General features: G+C 46.6%; 2 protein-coding genes across 4 annotated transcripts in view; one reads left to right on the top strand and one right to left on the bottom strand.

Moving 5' to 3' along the window:
- Positions 1–360: 360 nt before the first annotated feature.
- MEPCE (methylphosphate capping enzyme) lies at positions 361–5467 on the bottom strand. Its single transcript, XM_004761496.3, has 4 exons — positions 2854–5467; positions 1403–1621; positions 1104–1230; positions 361–970 (listed from the first exon to the last, which is right to left on the bottom strand). Exons 1-4 carry the CDS (start codon positions 4534–4536, stop codon positions 918–920), a joined length of 2082 nt encoding a protein of 693 aa, XP_004761553.1. The 5' UTR covers positions 4537–5467; the 3' UTR covers positions 361–917.
- A 45-nt stretch (positions 5468–5512) lies between these two features.
- Positions 5513–23931, top strand: part of ZCWPW1 (zinc finger CW-type and PWWP domain containing 1) — a 33966-nt gene continuing 15547 nt past the window's right edge. The window contains exons 1-8 of one of the 3 annotated variants that reach the window (XM_045075048.1): positions 5513–6369; positions 13268–13326; positions 14069–14292; positions 14706–14784; positions 15853–15940; positions 16235–16392; positions 16601–16723; positions 23365–23481. In XM_045075048.1, coding sequence (XP_044930983.1) covers positions 13302–13326; positions 14069–14292; positions 14706–14784; positions 15853–15940; positions 16235–16392; positions 16601–16723; positions 23365–23481 — 814 coding nt within the window. In that variant the 5' untranslated portion in view covers positions 5513–6369; positions 13268–13301. Of the gene's footprint in view, positions 6370–9408; positions 9491–13267; positions 13327–14068; positions 14293–14705; positions 14785–15852; positions 15941–16234; positions 16393–16600; positions 16724–23364; positions 23482–23931 lie in introns of those variants that run through there. The other 2 variants (XM_013061012.2, XM_013061011.2) reach the window with 2 other exon arrangements.

Genomic DNA, 23931 nt, shown 5'->3' on the forward strand with positions numbered 1-23931 from the left:
CAAAAAAGGTGGGTGGGTGGTCCCATCAGTAGTGACTTTCTCTAGGTCCGCTTCAGTGCCACTGTTAATTCTTCTACAGTTAGCCTTCTGTCCAAAGCTCCCACCAAAAAATTGTCAGTGGTTTTTTGGGGGGAGGGGAGATGGACTCTTTGCTTCAAGTTTCACATAAAAATTCACTTTACACTTTTTCCTGATTAGAGCTCTCTTTGGTTGCGTGTAGATGTGACTGGCATTCAACACTCAGTCTTTCCAACCACCGAAAAATCTGTCTTCTTGAGACTCTTGTTTGGGCAGAGGAAGCACAGGTTCTAACAGGAGGCACCATCCCTTCCCCACTAGATAGAAAGTGCCAGACACAAGTGTGGGGGCCGCTGCCCTAAACATCAAATTTATTGTGCTGTTCTTACATTCCAAACCCAACCCCGCCTCCCGGTGGGGGTCAGCAGAGGGAAGGATTTTCACAGTACCTGCATGCCTCCCTGCCAGACTTCCCCCTCTTAACCCTCAGTCCATCTATCTGTGGTCCGCTGAAATGCAGCTAGGGACAAGGGCTGAGGAGAAACGGAAATCTCCTTTGGAGAACAGGAGGAAGAGGCCAGAGAACTTGATACCCCCCCCCCCCACCTCCCATTCCCTTAGGAGAACAGAGGTCAGCAAACAGTCCATGCCATCCAGCCCGGTGAGCTGGGGGAGAGAGGATGTTGGTGACCCCAGCACAGCTGGGCTTGCTGCTTAGGGTGCCAGACGTGTAGGGAGGAGGCTGGGGCAGCAACACAGGAAAAGCTTTCTTTGCAGATCCATGAAAAGGAAACTCTTTTTTTGGAGCCAAAAAGGAAAGACCCTGGGATACTTTCCCTTTCCCCCAGATCCTTAAGAACAGTGGGCAGCTTCTTCACACTTTCTGTTCAGGGGGCCACTTAGTGGCTGGGGGAACGGGCCTTGTGGAACAGGTACACAGAGCGCTGGAAGCCTAAGGAGAGAGTGTGCCATCAGTAGGGCTGGCGGGACTTCCCCACTCCACAGCATCTGTACCCTCTCTGCCGGGACCCGCCACCTCACCGACCCTGGCCTCCCCCCCCCTCCCCCAAGTCAGCCAGCCTTACCTCTGGAGGTGTTGTGGGGTGTAGCCACAAGCTCATAGCTGGAGAAGCCCACCTCTGGGGATGTCAGGTACGAACTGAACTGCTCCGGCCTCAGCTGGATTCGATAGTAGTTCTTATAGATTGTTTCCTGGGGAAGAAAGGCAGGGGACCGCTTCAGCTTGCTGGCTTCTCCCCTGGTGTAGAATGATACCCACCCAGGGGACCTCGTTCAGCAAGTACTTCTCTTTCTGCTTCCTCGAGGCCTTTCTTGCCCCAGCTAAAGGAAGGGTATCCCAATATCCACGCGAATCCCAACTCACCGTGAGCGTCTTTCTCTTGCCATAGGACGACCAAGGCTGGGGCTCTAAGACCAGGATGCCCCCCGGATGTAGATGCCGGTAGATGCGGCGGAACATGCGCTTCAGCCCCTCATCTCCCCAGTTCAGATGCACCCATTTGGTGAGGCTGAGGCAGAGCACCACGTCGTACTCGGGGGCTTGGGCCTCCACCAGCTCATCGCGATCCAGCACGTAGTTCCCCTAAGGGCAAGAATGGGGGGCAAGGTCAAGAGAGGCAATGAAAGAACCACTGCCCACCCCCGCCCACCCGCCATCAACCTGCTCTGCAGCCTGTAAGACAGAAAGTCCTAACAGCCTTGCCTCAGCCCTTGGCCACAACCTTCTCTGACACTTGTCAGACTAACTCCCAAACGGTGCCCTCTTGGGTCTCATTTTCTTGTTTACACCCTCTTGCCCCTGCTTTCTGTTGCTGGTAAGCCAAACGAAAAGGAAGCGTGGAGAATTTTAAATTGAGCACACTACCCACGAGGTCTCCAAAACTGGGGTGAAACTTTAGAAGAACAGGGGTTCTCCAGAGACGCTGTCCCACCCCACAAACATGAAGCCGAGTGACTCAATGTTATGCAAAGGGACCTAACCCAGGTTTTGAAAGGGAACCAACCTGTGCTTCCTTCCCTGGAGTTGTGGCTGGCAGAGTTCCAGGCCCATTTCCTTTCTCAGGGAGAAGTAAAGAACCCCAGCCCTCAGGAAACCTTTTCTAGGTGATACACTCACAAAGTTCATTCTTGCAGGCTTAACCCAACCCGCCAGCACCAACCGTTCCGGCAGCTGGCCGAACCAGAGTGTTCTGTGGAGAGCTCTGTGTAGTCAGGGGACAGACACTCCGTGAAGACAGTACCCTCCCCTCCTGCAGAGCACTCTGACTCTTCCCTATCCCACCATCTAGGGTCAACATGAGATGGTCTCCGGCTAGGTCACTTGAGGTCCTGATCACCAACACTCTTCAACCAACTCCGGATCTAGGTCCCTATCAAAATTAGTCAGCCACTACCCTATCCCTCCACCCACCCCAAGACATGCCACGTCTGACACCTGTCCCTTCATGCACCTTCATTCAGTGCGTTGGAGGGCAGTTTTCCATCTGGATCAAATCTAGCAAGCAGCAGCAGCCAGCAAGGGAAGGTGGACTGGTCTGGGTTACAGTCCAGGCCGGGAGCAGAGCAAAAGGAGTCAAACCCCATCTTGGGGCCAGTAGTCATGACAAAGGGGCCCAAGTGAGAGGCCCCACCTTTCCAGGTTATAGAAAAGGAGAACCTCAGCAGACATTCACAGACTCAGACCCTTAAGGATCCAGTTCTCCTAGCAGAGTGCATGCATAAATCCCTCTGGGTCTTAACTTTCCTCTGTCTTGGTCCCATTTAATCTCATCTTCACACCTGGCCCCTATCCCAAGAGCCTTTGGACCCTCTTACCGTGACGAAGACAACATTGTTGGGGAAAACTGATGTGTCCGCTCCATCCAAGGGCACTTGGGGTGCAGCAATGGGACCCCGGCTGGCTGTCAGTGAGGCTGGGAAGCAGCTTCTCTTTCGGACGGTTACGGTCCCTTCCTCACTCTCTGCCCCGGGGTCCCCCTCAGAAGTCTGGGACGGCAGACGCAGCTCCTCAGACAGGTAGTGTCGGATGTTTTGGCGGGCCGAGTGGATGAGGCGGGAATCAATATCCAGGCCCACCATGCGGGATGGACCCCACTTACAGGCAATGCTCAGGGTCAGATGGCCCACATTGCAGCCCAGATCTAGGACGTCCCGACCCCGAAACCACTCAGGCTTCAACACTCGAAGGCGCCCGTCCTCACAGGAAGGATTGCGGTAACCATAGTACTTGCAATAATTCCCATACTGGAACTTGAGCTGCTGCTTTTTGAAGCCCGCTGCAGGTAGTGGGTGGACGTGGTGATGGTGGTGGTGGTAGTGGTGGCGGCCTCCCCCACTCCCTCGGCCCTTTTCCTTGGGACCCTGGCCTCCACCCCTAGCCCCTGCCTCTGACTTGCTGGAAGTCCTGCGACGTTTGCGATGTCGTGAGGAGGAAGACGGGGGTGCAGAGGTAACTGAGGCAGCTGGAGGGGCTGAAAGGGAGCCTGTGGGACCCTGTAGGGCAGATGGAAGGGGAGACACGACCTCATCCCTGCAGTTGATGGCGGTGTTGAGTTCATAGGGCTGGGGGGCATCCCGGTTCTGGCCCCTATGCCGCTGCTGCTGTGTGGTGCCCTCCCCATGGAGTGAGGGAGTGAGGGGGGCTGTGGGGAGCACAGAGTGGCTATCATTCCCTCCAGTTGCCTGCTGCTGCTGGTGGTGCTGTCCCCGGTGTCTATGCCGCTTCCGACCAGTCTTGAGTGGCGATGCCAGAACTACCTGAGCCTCATCAGTGCAAGTATTGAGACTGAGCGGGTCAGTAATATCTTTGGGGATGAGGATTTCCACTGGATCTCGCCCCTTGGCCGGAAGTGGAGATGACTTAGGGGTCTCCGCATTGAGTGCGCGGCTCACTTCCTCATCCAGGAGACTATTCAGGTTCAGTGGATCAAAGATATTACCCCCCAGGAGAAAGTTGGAGGGTAACACAGAATCACAGTCCGAATTAACCCGCCTGCGCCTCTTGAAGGCCGGATGTTTGAAGCCTCCACCACCCCCACCTACGTTACAACTATTTCTCCTCTTGCCCCCGCCTCCCCCAGGGGGCCGGTGGGGCTGATAGCCATTACGGGGTCGAGGAGGGGCAGGGGGGCCCAGTTCTGTTCCGCCCCCTCCCCGTCGCTCCTCCCCCACGTCAGGGAGAGCTGCTCGCCCGTGGGGATCCGACAAGCGGGCCTCCCCATGCGACTGTGCCTGGGGGCCGCCCCCTCGTTGCTGCTGCGACTGGCCTCCCCGAGTGGATGTAGCCCCAGGGTTCTCCTTGCCGGCCCCAGAAGCTGGGGCTCCCGCCGAGTGTGCGCGCGGGCCCGGCCCACGCTGCGTCCCGCCGCAGAGCTCCCCGGAGGCGGCCTCTCGGTGCGGTTGCACCGTGGGGCCGCCCCCTCCGCCCGACTCATCTTTGAGCGGCGGCGGCGGGGCCGGCACCAGAAACGGCTCCTTCTCCGCCGCCATCTCGATCATTTCCTCCCCTTATTCCGTCCCAGAAGAGGGCAACGGGGGGGGGGGAACTGGGGGCTTAACCCCCCCTCCCTAGAGCCCGCTCCCTTCCCCCCTTCCCTGGGTGCGCGCGCAGCCCTGCTCTTCTCGCCTAGTCTCGCGCCCAAGCACCTCCCCCGAAGCGCGCCCCACTCGCCCGCGAGACCAAAACAAGATGCCCGCGAGAACCGAACTCGAGGTAGCAACCGCGCGTGCGCCGACCCCTTTCTCCTCTACCACTACCGCTTCGCCGCGAGCGCGCACTGCTAGAGCGCGTTCCTTTCGCCCCTGAATCACGCATGCGCACTCCGCCACCACCCTGGTTGCGCGCGCATGAGTACGAACCAACTTAACGGCTCCGGGAGTTTAAATATAGCCCACCTCAGCCCCCCCAAAAGCCCACCACCCCAAACTGACACCCTACTTCCCTTCGCAGCTATGTCCGTCCCTACTGATATCCTTTGTCTCTGCCGCGCGATCCCACCCACCGTAGGCGGGGGACGGGGAGCTGGTGTGAAAAGGTCTCCTTGACACCCGACCCTTGTTCCTGAGGAATGAGTCTCAGCGGTCTCCGCCCGGCTCTAAACCCAGCAACCTCCCTACCCCGCCTCCTTCCTCCCCCTAGCGGGCAGCGCCTGCGCACACCCTTTTGGGCTTGCGCGGGTAGATGCAGCACGTGCTGGAGATGATGCCCCGCCCTCCACCTTAGGGGCGGGGACTGTTACGTCTCTTCCTCAGATTTGGTACACGCAACGTGCGTCAGCACGATCTGGAGGGGGCGTGGCCAAAGGATGGGGGGTGGGCCTCATGAATTATTCATAATTCGATCGACCCCCCCCCCTCCTTAGAAAGGCTTCCGAGGGAACGGAGGGGTGAATCTAAAAGTAGAGGAAGGGAAAGAGAGGAGCGTACAGATAGTTTTCCTACGAACTGTTCTCAGTAAAATACCATAAGTCATTGTAACTCACCCCCCTGGGAAATATTCTCTGCTGAACTGAAAAAAAAAAAAGGCACTAAAACAGCCGATGTTGTCCAACTTCCTCTTCCCCCGAAATGGCCGAGTCGTTTTCTTGCTCCTCCGCGTTACCCCAATCGCGATCACCTGGGGACACCACGCCCTCCTCTCCGCATCCACACCCACAGCCCTGGCACCAGCACCTCCTCCCACCGCCCGACGCCTGCGCGCGAGCCCCGAGCCCGCCGACTGCGACCAGACGCCCACCACGGCCACCAGTAGCGCTACATTCACTACCACCACCGCCACCTCGCACGCAGGCCCTCCCAAACACACGCTCCCTTCACGCAGCCTTATATAAAAAGGAGTGTGGGCGGGGAAGAGGGTTCGGCCTGCTTTGGGCCCCCTGCTTCGGCCAATGGGGAAGAAGCTATTCGGCGCCCTTTCCACAGGGTGCTAAGGTGCCGCGTTCTCCCTGCCAACAGTGCCTGGGGAGTGGGTCCTGTGGCAGAAAAGAAGGCGGGAGAAGCGAGAGTGGGGTTGCGGATCGTCTCCACTAAAATATCAAGATAGGGCGCGAAGGATCTAAAAGGAAGAACAGGAATCAGGGAACGAAAAGAGGAAGGAAAAGGCCGTCTGGGGTAGAGAGAAAAGTTAGTAAAAGAAAGAAGCGCTTCATGAGCGATCAGGCGCTGCTTCTGCCGCCTAAAAAAGTGAGGCCACTGAGGATTATGGGATTTGTAGTTTTACGGGGCATTCGGTTGGAAGATGGCGGAAGTAGCAGCTGCGCAAACGCAGAAGCAGCTTTAACTGCGCATGAGCCCCAGTCCTGGAAGCCTACCGCCGGGGTGGCAACGCCGCTAGTGCGTGTCTTCACGCCTTTCCTTGGTGGTGGGGGTACTAGGTCGGGGTTGGAGGGTTTTGCAGAATTGCTGCAGTGGCTCATTCTGCTCCTTGCCTTTAGGTCCTCCTTGTTCCAGAAGGTAGCTGGCTCTTCTCCGGCGCTGCCAGTCCTCGCGCCAGTCGCCTGAGGAGTTTTCTCTTCAGGACGACAACGAGCTCTTACCCCTCGTTAGAATCCCTACCGCAAACCTGCCCTCAGCAAACAGACAAAAGTGACCCAATATTGTGGCGGGCGACGACGGGCTGAGCGGGAATGAGGATGCTGTTGGCTCCCCACAGGGTGTGGGGGTGCGGGCGGGCAGCTGAGGGGAAATGATCTCGTGGCGGGGGTTCTTGAGGTGGAAGAGGGGTCAGCAAGACACTGTTCTAGCCACTGAGGGGAGTGAAGGACTTTGGACTCTGTGGCACCTTCGCTCGTTATTGCCGTCCTAGGAGCGAGTTGGTGAGAGAAAAGAGCGAGGAAAATGCGGATCCTCAGAAATTTTTCTCTCTGGGTTCAAAGGCGGAATTAGGGCTTTTACTGTTCCAGACCTCGGCCCCTTGTTGTGAGGGGAGATGGGACAGGGATCTGGCGGGGTTCGTGGCAATGTGCTCTTTTAAGTGAAAACAACCCAGAAAAGCGACTGAGAGGTCGGGAACGGGCACCTTGTGAAAGTGTTGCAGCCGGCAGGTAGCGAGAGTCCGCGTGAAATCAGCGCTCACGAAGGAAAACCAGGATTTTGGTGCTGAGTGGCCGAATCTTTGCCCTCTGAACGAATAAGCTTCAGTGCATCATTAATTTATCTTATTTATTTATTTTTAGGGAGAGGGAACTTTTTTTAAAGATTATTTATTTATTTGACAGAGATGAGGAGTAGGCAGAGAGTGAGAGAGAGAGAGAGAGGGAGGAGGAAGCAGGCTCCCCGCTGAGCAGAGAGCCCGATGTGGGGCTCGATCCCAGGACCTGAGATCATGACCTGAGCTGAAGGCAGAGGCTTTAACGTACTGAGCCACCCAGGCGCCCCTCATCCTTAATTTATTGAGAAGATTCTGTACAGGGTTGAGTTCAGGTAGTTACCACAGTAGGTGTCTTGTTACGTATGGGCAGTAAAGGTAGCCGGAATCTTGTTTTTATCTTCTTTCTTGAGAAATTATGCTTGCTGAGGGGAGAGGTGGGGAGGAGGAAAGAGTTAACTCCACTATGGTTGTTAATGGGAACATGAAAATAAGCAGGAGTCCAAATGCCATTAAACATTGATGCCAAACGACAATCAGACTCTAGCTTAACGGAGATTTTAAAGTTTTCCAGGCTCAGTGGAGCCTGTGCAGACTGTGCGTCTAAGGACAATTCTGCAGGGTTTACATGTATTCTCTTAGACCAAAGATTCCAGGAATGATAGAAAGAGGGAATAATTGATAGGAGAGAGGAATTTGTGAGTACTTTCTAAATGGGGGGAAGAGGGTTAAGGGTTTCTGAAAAATACTGACATGACTGAATTGTTACTTAGCTAGATCAGTTCTGAAGCTTATTGGTCTCAGAATCTTCCTATACTTTAGAAGTTATGAAGGATTCCAAAGATTGGTTTATAGCTACATGTATGTCTTTTACATCTATTGGTATAAATATATTAGAACTTGAACTGAGAACATTTAAATTATTTAACTTTAAAATAGCTATGTTATAATTAATAATCATGTGTTTACATAAATTACATTTTATAAAAAGATTTTATTTATTTGTTTGACACAGAGATCACAAGTAGGCAGAGAGGCAGGCAGAGAGAGAGGGGAAGCAGGCTCCCCCATGAGTAGGGAGCCTGATGCGGGGCTTGACTCCAGGACCCTGGGATCATGACCTGAGCTGAAGGCAGAGGCTTTAACCCACTAAGCCACCCAGGCGCCCCATAAATGACACTTTTATGAAAAACATATTTTCCCGAATGAAATTTAGTGTGAAGAAGGGTGGTGGTTTACATTTTTGCAAGTCTCTTTCATGTCTGGCTTAGTAGTAGACAGCTAGGTTTTTATTTGTTTCTGAATTCAGTCTGTTATGATATCTTGTTTTGGTTGAAGTGTATGAGAAAATCCATCCTAACATGGATTAGTAGTTGGAAAGGGGAGGGGACCCCCAGGGGTCTTTGGATCACACTTTGAGAACTGCTGAAGGAGATGATTTCATCTTAAAATCACCATCATGATGTTTAGTGTTTTTTGTTTTTTTTTTTTTTTTTTTAAAGATTTTACTTATTTGACACAGAGAGAGAAACCACAAGTAGGCAGAGAGGCAGGCAGAGAGAGAGAGTGGAGGAAGCAGGCTCCCTGCGGAGCAGAGAGCCCAACATGGGGCTCGATCCCAGGATCCTGGGATCATGACCTGAGCCGAAGGCAGAGGCTTTAACCCACTGAGCCACCCAGGCGCCCCATGTTTAGTGTTTTTTAAAAAAAGATTTTATTTATGTATTTGACACACACACAGATCACAAGTAGGCAGACAGGCAGGCAGAGAGGGGTGGGGAAAGCCGGCTCCCCGCCAAGCAGAGAGCCTGAGGTGGGGCTCCATCCTAGGAGCCTGAGATCATGACCCGAGCCAAAGGCAGAGGCTCAACCCACTGAGCCACCCAGGCACCCCATGATGTTTAGTGTTTTAAGTGAAAGAAAACTTACTATTTTTGGGAACACTTCATTCACCATCTTTTGGTTCCCTTCATTTTTTATTTCCAAGTTCTATTCCACATTTTCACCCTTCTTATGTTGAGTGGATAGGATCTGATTAGTGGAATTTTATTTTACTTCCATACTTAAAGCTCTATTGGATCCCTGTCCCCCAATCTGAGGTGAAAACAGAAACGAAACAAAACCCAAAAAGCCTTCAGATGTTATTCCTGGCTCCAGAGCCCCTGGTCATTTAGTAGCTGGTTAGATGAAAGTTGGTGGTATTTTGTGTATTTTTTAACTATCTGTTTTTTTAAAAAAAAATTTTCTCTCTCTGCACTACATTTTAATATTTCTTATTGTGGAAGAAGAAAATTCATCTGAAACAGAGGAACAGAGACTTGAGTTGTCTGAGAGGGACTTCTTGGCTTTCCCCTCTCTGTTGATCAGGTTAGATATTTTCTTTAAAAGTATGTTTTTTCATCAACCACACTCTAGATTAAGGGGAATTAACAACCCCAGGGCAGCAGCTCTTTCTGCCCATGGGTTCTGTCCCTGTGCTTTAATAAACCACCATTCTGCACCAAAAAAAAAAGATTATGGAGAATTATTATATAATACTGCTTTTAAATTTACTGTATCTTATTAACAGTGATCCATGATTTTAGACAGTTGGTTGGGGCGCCAGTAACACACTTTGGCCTAGAGAGGGCAGTATAGGTTTAGGTAATGATTTGAACCTAAGTGCTGGAAAATTTTGCATTTTTAGGTGGATCAAAACACTCTATTTAAAGAATTTGGAATTTAAAAAATTACTTTTGATGTGGTAACATTGGCATATAATAAAATGCTAGAAATATGCAAGGGGTACAGTAAAAATCTCTCTTCTACCCCCAGCCACTGAGTTCTGTTTCATAGAGACATTTTTGTCAGCTGCTTGTGTATTCTTCCAGAGACAGTTTATGGATATACAAGCATATTATGTAAATGCACATTTTAAAAAACCAAATGTTGTCATCTCAAATACACTAATTTTCATTTTGCTTTCCCCATTTAGTATATAGCTCACCTTGTAATTTATATTACCTTCATAGGGACTTTTCATGATCTTTTTTGGAATTCTGGAATCTGGGAGAAGTGTTTGTCATTTGTGGTCAAATTAATATTCATTTTACAGCCTATCAGTTTCTAGCTTCTATGTAGAATTATCAAGAAAGAAGACCAATTTTCTGTAGTACTTCTCCCCCGATTTCCTGCTTGCCTTTTTTTCTTAGAGTAAATAGACTTAGGGGCTGGTGGTGATGAGTTAAGATGGAAATAGTGAGGAAATGTGCTCCTTGATACAAAAGAAAAGTAGTTGCTACAGAACTGCACACCTGAATTATTCACATTTACGAAGTAAGACAAGGAACAAAAAAATAACCAAAGATAATTTGAAAATACACTTAGCCATTTTGTACACATACTAAGTCAGGCCCCTAATATCTTTTTTTTTTTAAGTTTTTACTTATTTATTTGATAGAGAGATCACAGGTAGGCAGAGAGGCAGACAGAGAGAGAGGGGGAAGCAGGCTCCCCGCTGGGCAAAGAGCCTGATGTGGGGCTCTATCCCAGGACCCAGGGACCATGACCAGAGCCTAAGTCAGAGGCTTAACCCATTGAGCCACCCAGGTGCCCCTACCCAATATCTTTTGAATTTATCTTGGGATCTAGGGGGAGGAACTCCATACCCTGATCAACTGATTGTTCACTATAATTTAGTCATTTGATGGTCTTAAAACAGTCAAATCCTTTAAAGGGTTGTGTATATATCTTTTATAGAAGATCCATTTAATGCTGCTTTTGGGTCTCTTTATATTGGGAGATGACATAGTTGGAAGATTGAGTTTTAGGTCCAGGGCCTTCAAGTTACTTAAAACCAACAGTGAGAAATGAGATCATTGAGCAGAATAGATGTGTTATTAGTAGAATTTAGAGGAAAAGGCCTGGGTTCATCTTGGCTCTACCATGTATTAACACTGAGGCTTTGGGCAAATCACTTAATTGCATTTTTCTTATTTCTTCCATCTGTAAAAAAGGGGAGCTGGCACTTTGTGACCTCTGTAAACCCTCCCAGAGCTACAAATAAAAATAAGAATGGCTTACATGTGTTAAGCCTAAAGAAAACTGGGTGGAAGGGTTATAAGAAGTTTAGGCTGATAAAACTAAGGACATTTTTCTTCTAATTGCTGTGTAGAAATAGTCTCAATAGTGTCGCCCTCGGCCCGCAAGGACGACAATGCACCAGAAAGTTCATTGTTTACTTGCCGCATACTTTGCTAGCTGTGAGCCAAGCACCTTCTTGTAATGGTGGGGACTTTCCCGGCCGGAGGCAGTCCCCAACACAATAGTGAAAAGCAAATTGGAAAATAATGTACAAATTACTGCAATGTTACAAGATGAGTCTTGGCACTCTGCTAGACAGCAAATGGCTTACGGCTGTGTGCAGATACTGATCTCTTTAGCCTTTGATATGGCTGGAGGTCCCCCTACTCCCAACCCTCAGTTGTCTATGGCTGTGAAAAGCCTGATCCTTTTACTCCAGAATATCTGAGATACAATTTTCGGGGTATTTCAGTGTGTATTTTTTTTTTTTTTTAAAGATTTTATTTATTTATTTGACAGAGAGAAATCACAAGTAGATGGAGAGGCAGGCAGAGAGAGAGAGAGGGAAGCAGGCTCCCTGCCGAGCAGAGAGCCCGATGCGGGACTCGATCCCAGGACTCTGAGATCATGACCTGAGCCGAAGGCAGCGGCTTAACCCACTGAGCCACCCAGGCGCCCCTCAGTGTGTATTTTTAATAGATGCTTTCTATGTGTGCTGTGATATTAAAATGGGTTTGAAGCACTGAATTAGACTGTTGGGATATAGCATGCTGTAGATAATAGTGCAAACTTTAACATCAGGTGGGTTCAAATCAATTATCACCTATCGATTACCTATTATGTCTAAATCCCCCTAAGCCTCAATTTCTCAAGGGTAAAAAAGTACAGATTTCATAAATTTAAATTTATAAAATTTATATATGTCATCTCATTTAAGTAAGATTAAATCTTATTTATTAAATAAGATTAAATATTATTTAATTAAATAAATAAGACTAAATCTTATTTAAATAAGATGACATATGTTAAGGGTAAAGAATATAGCTGGTGCTCAGTAAGTGTCATCTATTATTATTAGTCACAATTTTGGTAGTGATAACGAAGCATACTGATGTAGTATAGAACACCTGAGAAGATGGCTGTAGGATATAGATTGAAGGTGTTAGATTCCTATTACTAGCTTCCCTGGGGACCTCTGCTGGTTGCCAAATATTTTTGAGCCATGAATCGAGAGAGATTGCTAGAATTCAGCACGATGGAAAATTTATTGGACTAGGAGATCTAAGTAAAGGGCATATAAAGAGTATAGTGATGTTAAAAAGGGGGGTTTCCTATGCATAGGGACCTCTGAATTAGGTCAGAGAATTGCCAGATTATTTGTGTGTTAAGTATTTAGGAGAACCTTGTGAGATGAGTTTATGCTAATGAAGAAAACTCTAGCTAATTTTTTTTTCCTTGGTGTCTAGTGTAACTTCCTTGTTCCTGCTTCTCCTGCCAGTACAAGTCTTTCATTTCGTACAGCTTCTTTGAGCTACTTTGTATCTTTTAGGTCAGATGCTGCCTAATTCACAAAGTTGTATAAAGCCAATAAGATCTTCAAAATTTCCTCAGTAAATTTTTTTAAAGATTTTATTTATTTATTTGACAGAGAGAGAGAGAGAGAGAGAGAGATCTATCACAAGTAGGCAGAGAGGCAGGCAGAGAGGGAGGGGGAAGCAGGCTCACTGCTGAGCAGAGAGCCCGATGCAGAAGCTTAACCCACTGAGCCACCCAGGCACCCCTGAATTTTTTTTTTTTTGCATCACTACCATTATCATTTCCACTGTTGACTAGTGCCTGCCTTATGTTGGACATGACTCTAGGCACTTAAAACACTAGGGATCGTTTTTTATCTTTAAAACAGTAACTCTCATTATCCTCTGGCATGTGATTGGCACTGAAAAGGCAGAAGTATAGTCAAGAGGGCAGAAAATGTAGTTCAGGAGTCCCAGGCACAGAGCCTGAGCCCAAGAAGACAGAGAGAAGAATGTTGAAAATCATGTTTAATTGGAATTCTAGCAGTTGCTTTCCTTTTTCTAACAGAGGCACAAACAAAGCGTAGCTTCTGAGCTGAATAATGACATCGTTGCAAAGCAAAGAAGGTGAGTCCAGAGTAGAGGAGGTTCACATTTTGTACGTTTCTCTCAGTTTTCCCTTTTTCCTCTGTCTTTGGTCATCTCGAGGCCCTTCCCACCAAAGGGATGCTCAGTCCATATATAGTTTGCATGCACTTTAACTTTTCTAGAAACTTTGAGTGAAATATGTGTGACTTAGAAGCAGTCCAGCTCAGGAAATGTAGGAGCTCATAGGGAAACAAAAGACATTTTAATATCTAGAACACAAATTTGAATGTGGTAAATGCCACCAGAGAGGCACGAAGTGTTGTGGAAACTCAGAAGATAAAGATATTACTTATACCTGGGAGGGTCAGTGTAATTTTCGCTGTAGTTTGTTTTCTTTTTCTCCCAATCTTTCTAATCTCCCATAAAATTCTGTTTTAAGTTAAAATGAGCAAATTTTTAAAAATTCCTTTTGAATAACTCATCTTCTTGCATGTGGATATTTGTCGCCTTTGAACTACTCAGTAGTTCCTAAACTTGGCATCAGAATAATCTAGACGGTCTTGTAAAAACAACAGATTCTGATGCCTCATTCCCAACTATTTCATCTGAATCTCGGTGGGGGCGGTGGTGGGGTGGGGTGGGAGAGGAGGGGCCTGGTAATCTGATTATGTTAAAAGCTCTCCTGATAATTAGGACATGCCCAGTCAATGGGCAGTGCAAACATTTTCTGTGTTAGACTCTATATTTCAAAAATCCCATTGGATAATCAAATTTCTTTCAGCATGTGGGAAGGGGCCAAAGAAAACCTTTGCCCCACCTGCACCCAAATTGCATAGCCTGATGTGCTATAGCCCTAAACCACCCAAAGAGGACACTGTGGGGATCAGTTCCCCAAAGGCCAGGTTAGAGAAGAAGGAAGAGAAAGCAACCACAGAAAATGGTCCAAGCAGTGGCCAGGAGAATAAAGGAAAACCTCAAGACAAGCAAGTAGAGAAGAAAGAAAAGGTATCAGTCTCATTGATGGGCTCTAGTGGGACAGTTTCGCCTAGATATCCAGACACTCTTTTATGTAGGGGAACTTGCAGTTTCTTATTCCTTTCTTGGGGCTTCTATTTTCTTCTCAAAGAGGTAGAATAAAAAATCTTGATGAAAGCCTTTAGCTTGAAATAATGGTAGGGGTTGAGATGGGTTGGAGGTAAGAGTAGAAGTGGTCAGAGACTTTACAAACTTTTCCTTTTCTCTGACTCCTTTATTCTCAGGAAATCTGGGGTAGAGTTTGTAGAATCCTTAGGGACATTGACTTCATGCTTGCAACCTTGCAAACTTACTGCCTCATATAAAGGAGTCTTCCCTGACTTGTCAGAGAGGAAGCCTGGGGAAAGATGAGTGGGTTTCCTCCTCTGCCCTTGTCTCTGCAGGAAAGATCAAGTCTCACCAGTGCAGAATTTGAGGAGATTGTCCAGATTGTGCTACGGAAGTCCCTCCAGGAGTGCTTGGGTATGGCTTATAGTAAGAGAAGAATTTCAGTTAGACAGACTGTTATCTGAGGGGTAGAGTAAGTTGACAGCTTTTCTCCTTCCCTCCAGTTTCCTAAGTAAGGAAATACTAGATGGGTGTTGAAATATTTTTAAATAGTTCATCTTCTATCAACAGGACTATAGCTAAACCACCTTAGACAGGAGGTGTAGGCTCTTAGAAAAGTGAGCTACCTTGACTTGAATATAAATACAGTCTCAGATTTAAAAAAAAAAAGTAACTTAAATTCCTTTTTACATGTTTACAATCTACTTAGAAAAGATAATTTGTATTTCTCAGATTGGAAGAATTTAGTTTCCATCTACTCTTGTATATTTCTGTTTCCAATACTGTTTTAACATATGCTCAGGGATTTGACTTTTGGAATAAAGAACTCTGTAGTAGGCCCTGAGCACTTCACCATATGACCTGAGGAGAAGGGGAAGGGGAATAGTCTGACATTTTTAGCTATTCTTAGATGTACTTCTTCTTCTTCTTCTTTTTTTTTTTTTAAGATTTTATTTATTTATTTGACACAAAGAGAGATCATAAGTAGGCAGAGAGGCAGGCGGGGGTGTGGGGGGTGTGGGGTGTGGGGTGGAACAGGCTCCCTGCTGAGCAGAAAGCCTGATGCAGGGCTCTATCCCAGGAGCCTGAGATCATGACCCGAGCTGAAGGCAGAGGCTGAACCCACTGAGCCAACCAGATGCCCCAGATGTACTTCTATTCTTAGACAAAGTTTCAGTAACAAATTATATAAAACACAATATGTAAAATTTCTGGTCTGTACACAAAATAAAATTGACATTACCTGGCTATCCCTGGAAAGGCTTGCTGAAAGATACAGATTTGTAGTTTTTTCCCGAGAATTTAAAGGCTTAAAGTTCGTGATATGACAAAACCCCAGAGGTGGAGTCTTCCAGATATCAGTGGAAGACATTTTAGTGGAAGGCTGCTGTTTGGAAATAACAGAGTCAGTATTTTCTTAATTGCTTCTCTGCTTATAGAATTTTGTTTTGGGAGAGATGGGATCTAGCCTTGATTTTACAGAGACTTCCTGTGCCCAGCCCATAAGATGCACGCAGTTAGACAAGGAACCAGGAATTGCTTCTTCTACTGAAAATGATAAGGCTGATGGGTAAGTTTATCCCAGCGAGGCAAGTTGCTCACAGGGTGCACTTAGCATTGGTACATGGTTATCTGGCTGTCTAGTCATTCTCGTATCTCTATGGATTTCTCTCAGCTCAGAGGAGATACCTGTTTGAATTGGGAAAAATAGGCAAGTAGATGGGTAACATGACCTCAGGAGGCCTTAGAGAGCCTGGGATTCTTCTATCATCCTGACTTTTACCCTTGGGTTCTTTTCAAAAGGAGGGTATGACAAATTCCTCCTTTTTTGCCTTTTCATTAAAGAAAAAAATATTATTTTCAGAGAGAGGGTAATGGCACCTCATATTCTAGAGATTTCAGCCACTAAGGAAGCTGGAGTAAGCTCTGTGATAAAGATGTCCAAGCCAGGCCAGCCAGATCCTGTCCCCTCTGAGAAGAAATTCAACAGAACTTCCCTAAGCAAACGAAAGAAGGGAGCCCGTAAGTATAATCAGATGTACTTTGACATCTGGCTCAAGAACCTCTGGCATGGAATCAGGGAATGGGATGGTGGGCAGGCAGAGAAGCTTCAGCCCAGGACTTGAAACTATCAGGCTATGATTCCTTTTCCATTATTTCACTGGCCCTTACTATCTACAGAGATTGTCCTCATCTCCCTCCCCTACAATGTTTTGTTTTGTCTTCCCAGAAGATGACAAAATGGAAAAGGCCCAAAATACACACGAGCAGAGACAGAAGGACCAACTGAAAAAACCAGTTCAAGATGATTCTCAGACCAGGAACCAACAAAAGGGAGAAGGCAGTGGTTTTGGTGAGCTCAGCATGATTTGGAAAACGTACCTGGGCTTGAAAATCGAAGATAGAGATGGAGAGAGGCAAGGATTAGTTTGCTGCAGGAACTTCTGCAAAGACTGTAATTTAACTCTCACAGCTACTTGTCAGGGATATCCACTGTGGAAGAGAAAGATTTCATTAATTCAGTTATTCAGCCATATAATCCGTAGTTGTTGGGTGCTTACTGTATACCAGGAATTTGAGGAGGTGCTGAATGAACTCGGAAGAAATTGTTCTACGCCTGTCGGAAGGCAAACAAGAAAGCTGCAAGTCGGGAGTAGATCTGGAAAAGTTTCCATGAAAAGATACTGTTTGAGCCATATGTCAGAATTATAATTCAGTCAGGTGAACTGAGGTGGGGTTGGGAGTCAGAGTGATATTTATTGGCAGAGTTATGGAGGAGAGCTAATTGTTGTAGCTTTTGGGTGTGTGTGTGGGGGGGTAGGAAGTTGTAGGGGGAGATAAGGCTAGAGGTATGTAAGGGCCAGATCATAAAGGGTTTTACATATCAGGCTAAGGAATCTGAATTTTATTTTAAAAGTAAAGAGGAACCACTGGCATTAAATAGGGAAAACTTGGTAAGATTTAGTATTTTAGAAAGCTCACCCTGCCACACAACTAGACCCGTAGAAATAGTGATCCAAGGGAGGAAGATAGACAGTAGCAGTGAAGAGGAAGAGACAAAGTTGGGATTTTTAGGAGGAAAGATCAGTAGGATATGGTTACCAATGAGATCTGGGAGGTGAGGAAGAGTGAAGTCTTCAGGATGATCCTGTTTTCTGACCTGAGTGGCTGAAAGAACCATCATTTGAAATGGAGGCTATAGAAGCACATTTCAGATGGTGAATTCAGCTTTGGACAAGTTAGGGGGGTCTGTGATGAGCTTTAGCATCCGAGAAAGAGGTCTGGGCCAGGAATACAGGTTTGGGAATCTGGATGAATTCTAAGATGAAGACATGGAGTGCAAAGAGAAAAGTGACGGGGAGAAACCCCATAATTTTTAGGTGGAACATAACGTTTGGGCTTGAGCAGAGAATGAGCTGCATGGGGAGAAAACGAAGAACTAAGAGAAAACTTTTGGAGGTAGAAGGAAGTCTAGGAGAGTATGACATCACAGAAGCCAGGGGAGGAGAGAATTTCAAGAAAGAAGGAGTGTTTATCCTTGTCCAGTGCTGCTACAGACACATCAAAGAGGATAAAGATTTGAAAATGCTCAGTGATATTATAATTAGGACATTACTAGGGTCTTGACTAGACCACCCATATGGGTTGGTGAGGGTGAATTGCCAGTTTAGTTAGTTGAAGAATAAGTACTTTTTCAATTAGTTGAGATGTGAAAACCAGAATAAAGAAAATGGTAAATAGAGGGGAGTGGATAGAGTTGAGAGAAGGTTTTTCTTTTTCTTTTTCTTTTTTTTTTTTACTTTCTTTTAAAAGAAAGAGACTTGACCTGTGTGTCCTTAGCATATGTATATGCCAAAGGAAAATTGTTTATGAAGAAGGAGAGGTTGGGGTGACTGGATGGCTCAGTGGATTAAGCATCCAACTCTTGATTTTAGCTCAGGTCTCGATCTCAGGGTTGTGAGTTGAAGCCCTGTGTTGGGCTCCACTCTGGGCATGGAGCCTACTAAAAAAAAAAAAAAAAAAAAAAAAGAAAGAAAGAAAGAAAAAGGAGAAATTGAAGGGAATGAGAAGAGAGCCAAAGGCCTTACTCTTAGAAAGGACACTTTAGCCTTTGAGATTAGAAGGAAGGAAGATAAAGCATGGATATAGATTTATTTATTCTTTTAACCATAGGTTTTTTTTTTTTTTTAAAGAATTTATTTATTTATTTGTCAGAGAGAGAGAGAGAGAGCAAGAGCGAGCACAGGCAGAGTGGCAGGCAGAGTCAGAGGGAGAAGCAGGCTCCCTGCGGAGCAAGGAGCCCGATGTGGGACTCAATCCCAGGACGCTGGGATCACGACCTGAGCTGAAGGCAGCCACTTAACCGACTGAGCCACCCAGGCGCCCCTATTAATTGATTTTTAAAAGATTTTATTTATTTGACAGACAGAGAAAGACAGAGAGAGAGGGAACACAAGCAGGAGGAGTGGGAGAGGGAGAAGCAGACTTCCTGCTGAGCAGGGAGCCCGATGCGGGGCTCTATCTCAGGACCCTGGGATCATGACCTGAGCCGAAGACAGATAACAACTGAACCACTCAGGAACCCCAATTTTGGGAAATTTTAGAATGAGAAATAAAAGAGATCAAATGATATGTTAGTATGTTTAAATTTTTGAAAATAAATATAGTTAACAATTGGAGAAAACAGGCTTGCATCAAAAACGGACTTGTACATACTTGAAAGAAAACTCTGAAAAAGAAAAAAAAAAAGAAAAAGAAAACTGTAGACATCACACAGGATAGTCCAAAGCAATAAACTTCTCTTGTTATAATGACATGGTAACATAAGGAGCTGGAGGTGTAAGTCTCCTTTGGGCAGTTGGGTGGTCTGGGTGGTGGTGGTCCATCTCCCTCACCTCTTGGTATCAGGGAAGGATTGGATTTTCCCTGGGAAATGGAAAATCCACTCCTTTTAGGCAGTTGAGTTGAATTGTGATTGTCATGAATGTGTCAGCCTCTGGCTATAAACGACTGGTCTTCCTGTTTCTGCCAGTTGCCAGGGACAGGCGAGTCCTCCTGAAGTAGGAAAGAGAAAGGGCAGTATCTAATAAATACAGTTCGTTTGTGTGAAGTGAGGGAAACGGATAGAGTGTCATCGCAGGAAATAAGGGAGACCTAATCGAGACTGGGCCCGTCAGGGAATGCAGCTGTAGGTAGATGGCCGTTGAGCTAAAATCTGAAGGAGGAGCAGGGGTAGGAGAAAGAGTTTAGGGAGAGTACAGTTTGGTATAATCCAGGCATTAAAAGGATCGTGATTGGAGTTCAGAGAGCAAGGGGAAGCAAGGCAGGAAAGTGGATCTGGATGAATGTACAAAGTGAAGATTTTATCCTCCATGCAGTGGGAAGCCACAGGCAAGTCCTCCCCAGGGGAGTGATGTCATCAAATTAATGTTTTAAAAGACTCCCTTTGGTGATTCATTGGAGAATGAAGTATGTAGGGACAAGAGTAGACGAGTGAGTCCTAGGATTAGTACTTCGGTGGCTTGGATGAGGATGATGAAAGTGGAAACAAAAGTGGATGGTTTTACGATATGTTTTAGAGGTGAACTTGTCAGAACTTGGTAATGAATTGGATATTGTGTGAGAGAGAGGCTTGGTTTCTGGCTTGAGCAGTTACGTGAGAGAAGGTGGGGAAAAGTGGAGGAAGAACACATTTATGGGATAAGATCAAGCATTTGGGTTTGGGCCTGTTAGGTTTGAGATCTTTGTGAGACGTCCAAATGGTGATGTCGAAGAGCGAGGTGGCTGTGGGAATCTGGAGCTCAGAACAAAAGTCGGAAGTATTATACATCTGTGTATCGTCGGGTGTGGAGATGGGTCTCAAACCTGTAGGAATGCGTGAGCTTATCTTAGGAGAAAGTGTAGCATAGGAGTGAAGGCCCATGACTGGGCTTTGGAACCCCAACATTTGGAGACTGAGTGGAGAAGGAGGAGGAAGCTGCCAGAAAGAGGGGGTGAGGGAGAAATGGAAGGAGGGAGAATCATAGAACCCAAGGAAACGGGTGTCCACTGAAATGCTCTTAGGGTATCTGTGAATCTGCATTATAGAGCTGTGTCGTGAGCCTCAGCCTTCTGGAGCACATCATCCTCTTTTCTAAGTTGTTTGAAAGGAAACTTGAAAGAACTATGTGTTGCTGTCATTGGAAATTTTATCCCAAGCCACATAAACACCTAATTCTACATCATTAGGATGACTTTTCCCCAATGCATTTGCTCATGAGTATTCATTTTCACACCAACCATTTATTTTATTGATCTGTGTTTATTTTTATGGTCCCTGGCCTCTTCTCCCCTTCTTTTTTGTAGTCTTGCTTGGTCTCCTCTGTAAACATAAAAAAACTATTATTGGCAGCTCTTTTTGTTTTGTTTTGGTTTGTTCTGGCTTTTTGGGATGGTATTGTTCTGTTTTTATGTATACAAAGTTTCCAGATTGTATATTATCATATCAAGGACACATGATGCCCAGTACATAGTGACCAGAAGAAAACCCTGGTAAGAAGCCAGTACAGGGTGCCTAGGTGGCTCAGTGGAATAGGCTGCTGCCTTCAGCTCAGGTCATGATCTCAGGGTCCTGGGATCAAGTCCCACATCGGGCTCTCTGCTCAGCAGGGAGCCTGCTTCCCTCTCTCTCTCTCTCTGCCTGCCTCTCTGCCTACTTGTGATCTCTCTCTCTGTCAAATAAATAAATAAAATCTTAAAAAAAAAAAGAAGCCAGTACAGAAGGTTCTAGCATACCTGGGCCCGCTGGGCCAGTGCAGAGTCCTGACACCATGTCCATCAGCCCAGAGGCAGGGCTGGCTTGGTGGGTACCTTCACAGGAGGTCTATGCCTGAGCCAGGTCCGTAGGGCCTCTCTGTGAATTGCCCAGCAGTGTTCACCTCTAACTCCAAATCATAGTCTTTCTCTCTCGGTCCTTGTTCAACTCTCTCTGGTTGCTGAGGCAGAAGATAAAGATCTGTTTGGGCTGGGTGTTCTCACCATCGTGGGTTGGGGGTGGTGGCAGCCATGGGCTGCCCAGGAGTTCAGCATGGAAGAAGGGAGGCCCCAGGTGACCTGGCTGCCTGTCACTCACTGCCTGTCACTCACCAGCAGCAGTGGAGGCATGGGTCTCAGAGGCCCACGGTGGCTGCTGTGGTGCCACACACACATGCGTGTTCCAGGCTCTACAGCTGTCTTTTCAGACTAATGTATCATTCCCAACCAGTACTTTTTTCTTCAAAATAAAATAATTCAGAATGAGATACATAGTATGAGCTACTTTGAAAGGACCCAAAGGTAAGTCAGCTGCTTCTCTGAGGGCTGATGGAAGGCATCCCTTATGCTTAGGCATGGAAGGTAAAACTTGACAGAGGGCAAGCGAACTTACTGGAGAGACTTATTGGTTGATATTATTAATTGTGATGGTATGGTGTAGACCCATGTGCCTGGTAACGTGACATTTCCCTAGCAATGCTCAGATGAATGAATGTAGGCACAGGAAAGGTAGAATGTGTTCACTCAGGGTTGCGTTTGGCCAGCTGGGTGGGAAGAAGAACAAGGGAGTTGAACCTCAGGAGTCAGTCCTGAGTAAGTATGGTGAAGAAAGGAGGTCACGACTAGACTGGGTAGAAATTAGGGGCCAGTGGACTGGTGATCTAGATAAAATGAAAGTTCCTTAGCAGCCTTTGAGCAAGTGAGGCGGAAGGATGGGGCATTTTTATCAGGGAGGGATGCTTGGATAAGTGGTTCTGGGGTATGTGAGGTCACCACGGATGACTGAGTGGGGCGTGCAGGAGGGGAGTGCATCATGGAAGTGAAGTGCATCGCTGAGGTGGCCTGGAGGAAAAGGTCAAGGAACTCAGAGAATGGGGTGCTTCTTTGAGGTACCCCTGTGAGAACAGTAGTCATCTGGAATGAGGGCAGGAGGTGGAGAGAAGGAGAAGGCTAAACCAGATGCCAGCATCTTTTCAAGGGGGATGAGAGGGCAGTATAATCCCATGACATGGATCTCAAGGAAGGAAGGGTTTTTTTTATTTTTTATTTTTTATAGGAAGGAGGATCGTAATGGTCTGGAAGTGGTGATGAGTAAGGATGATGCTGACCCCACTTTCTGGCCTGGGGTGTGAGAGAGGGAACAGACCCCACGTTGAGGGCTGTGGGTGGGTGGGGTTGGGTAGGGGCATTGTCATTAGTGCGTCACCAGGATTTGAAAAGGAGATGGATGTTCAGAGAAGAAGTTGAAGATATGTGGACTTTTTGTTGCTCTTGTCTAGAATTCCACAGAACATAGTGGAGGAATTTAGGACGGAGAGAGGAGAGCCTTTGAGGGGCATTGAGTCAATTTAGTAGATGTTGGGATAAAGAAAGCTGGGGATAAGGGTTTGGAAGTTAACGGAGGAAAGGAATGCTTGGCCTCTGAGCAAGGCCTGAAGTGAATAATAGTTGGTTGAGTTGGTAGGCTTATCTCTGTGTTTTGGAAGGGGTTAAACTCATGGCTTTTGGTCCCAAAGACTACAACTTGGTGATTTGGTGACGGATAAATCAGCTGGGATTCAGATTGGAACTCTGGATGTTGTACACAAGCTGGTTCAAAAGTTCAAAAGAACTTTTCAGTAGTGACAGGCCAGCAGAGAATGAGGCACTAGCCAGAAAGATGTTGGCCAGACTTTTTAAGAACTGTCAATACAGAAAACGCTCCTTTTCTCCTTAGGGGAAGGAGAGATTAATAGTTTGGCACAGGAGAAAGATAGATGTGTGAGACCAGGGGCCCGAATTTCACTCTGCCACCAATTTAGACTGATCTTCGGCAAGTCGATTATCTTCTCTGAGCTTAGTTTTCCCACTTACAAATCTAGGACTAGACTAGTTGATTCCTAAGGCCACGTGATTTTGAAGATACATTGATTTTAGTTGGACTGAAGAAGGAAGGGCATATCTTTGTTTCATTTCAGTTTTGTTTTTTTTTCCTCCTCGCAGGTCAATGTCTTGTCTGGGTCCAATGTTCTTCCCCAAACTGTGAGAAGTGGAGGCGGCTTTGTGGGAACGTTGACCCCTCAGTGCTTCCAGATAATTGGTCCTGTGACCAGAATACAGGTAGAAAGGACTGGAGATTTTTTTCTTCTTTTTAGTTTTTAATGGTTCTTCCCCTTTCTCTGTATGTATCCCTTAGATTAAAGATGTCATAGATGTAGTTATAATTCTAGGGGTCTCTGTAGTGTTTGGGAGAGAGGAAGTGATCATCCTGTCGTATCAAGATGAATATGGCCTAATGGGCTAGAAGCAGACACCCTGTAGAGTTATGTTGTGGGAATGGACTGGGATCTAAATGTAGATTCCGAGTGAATTCCCCATTCTTCAGTACTAGTCTGACCCGGTTGGTCTTGATTAGATTGTTGGTATTGGGTGGGTGGATAAGAAGGAATATGGGGCATATGGGGGGAAAGCAAGTGAGAGTGAATGTTTGAAACCACTAGAATGTTTGAAACCACTTGGAAGAGATTATGATGATCTAGCCCAGCCCAATTAGTCTTACAGATGAGATTA

The sequence above is a fragment of the Mustela putorius genome, unplaced genomic scaffold (genome assembly GCF_011764305.1).
Source record: "Mustela putorius furo isolate JIRA1106 unplaced genomic scaffold, ASM1176430v1.1 tig00000139_pilon_pilon_pilon, whole genome shotgun sequence".
Taxonomy (NCBI): Eukaryota; Metazoa; Chordata; class Mammalia; order Carnivora; family Mustelidae; genus Mustela; species Mustela putorius.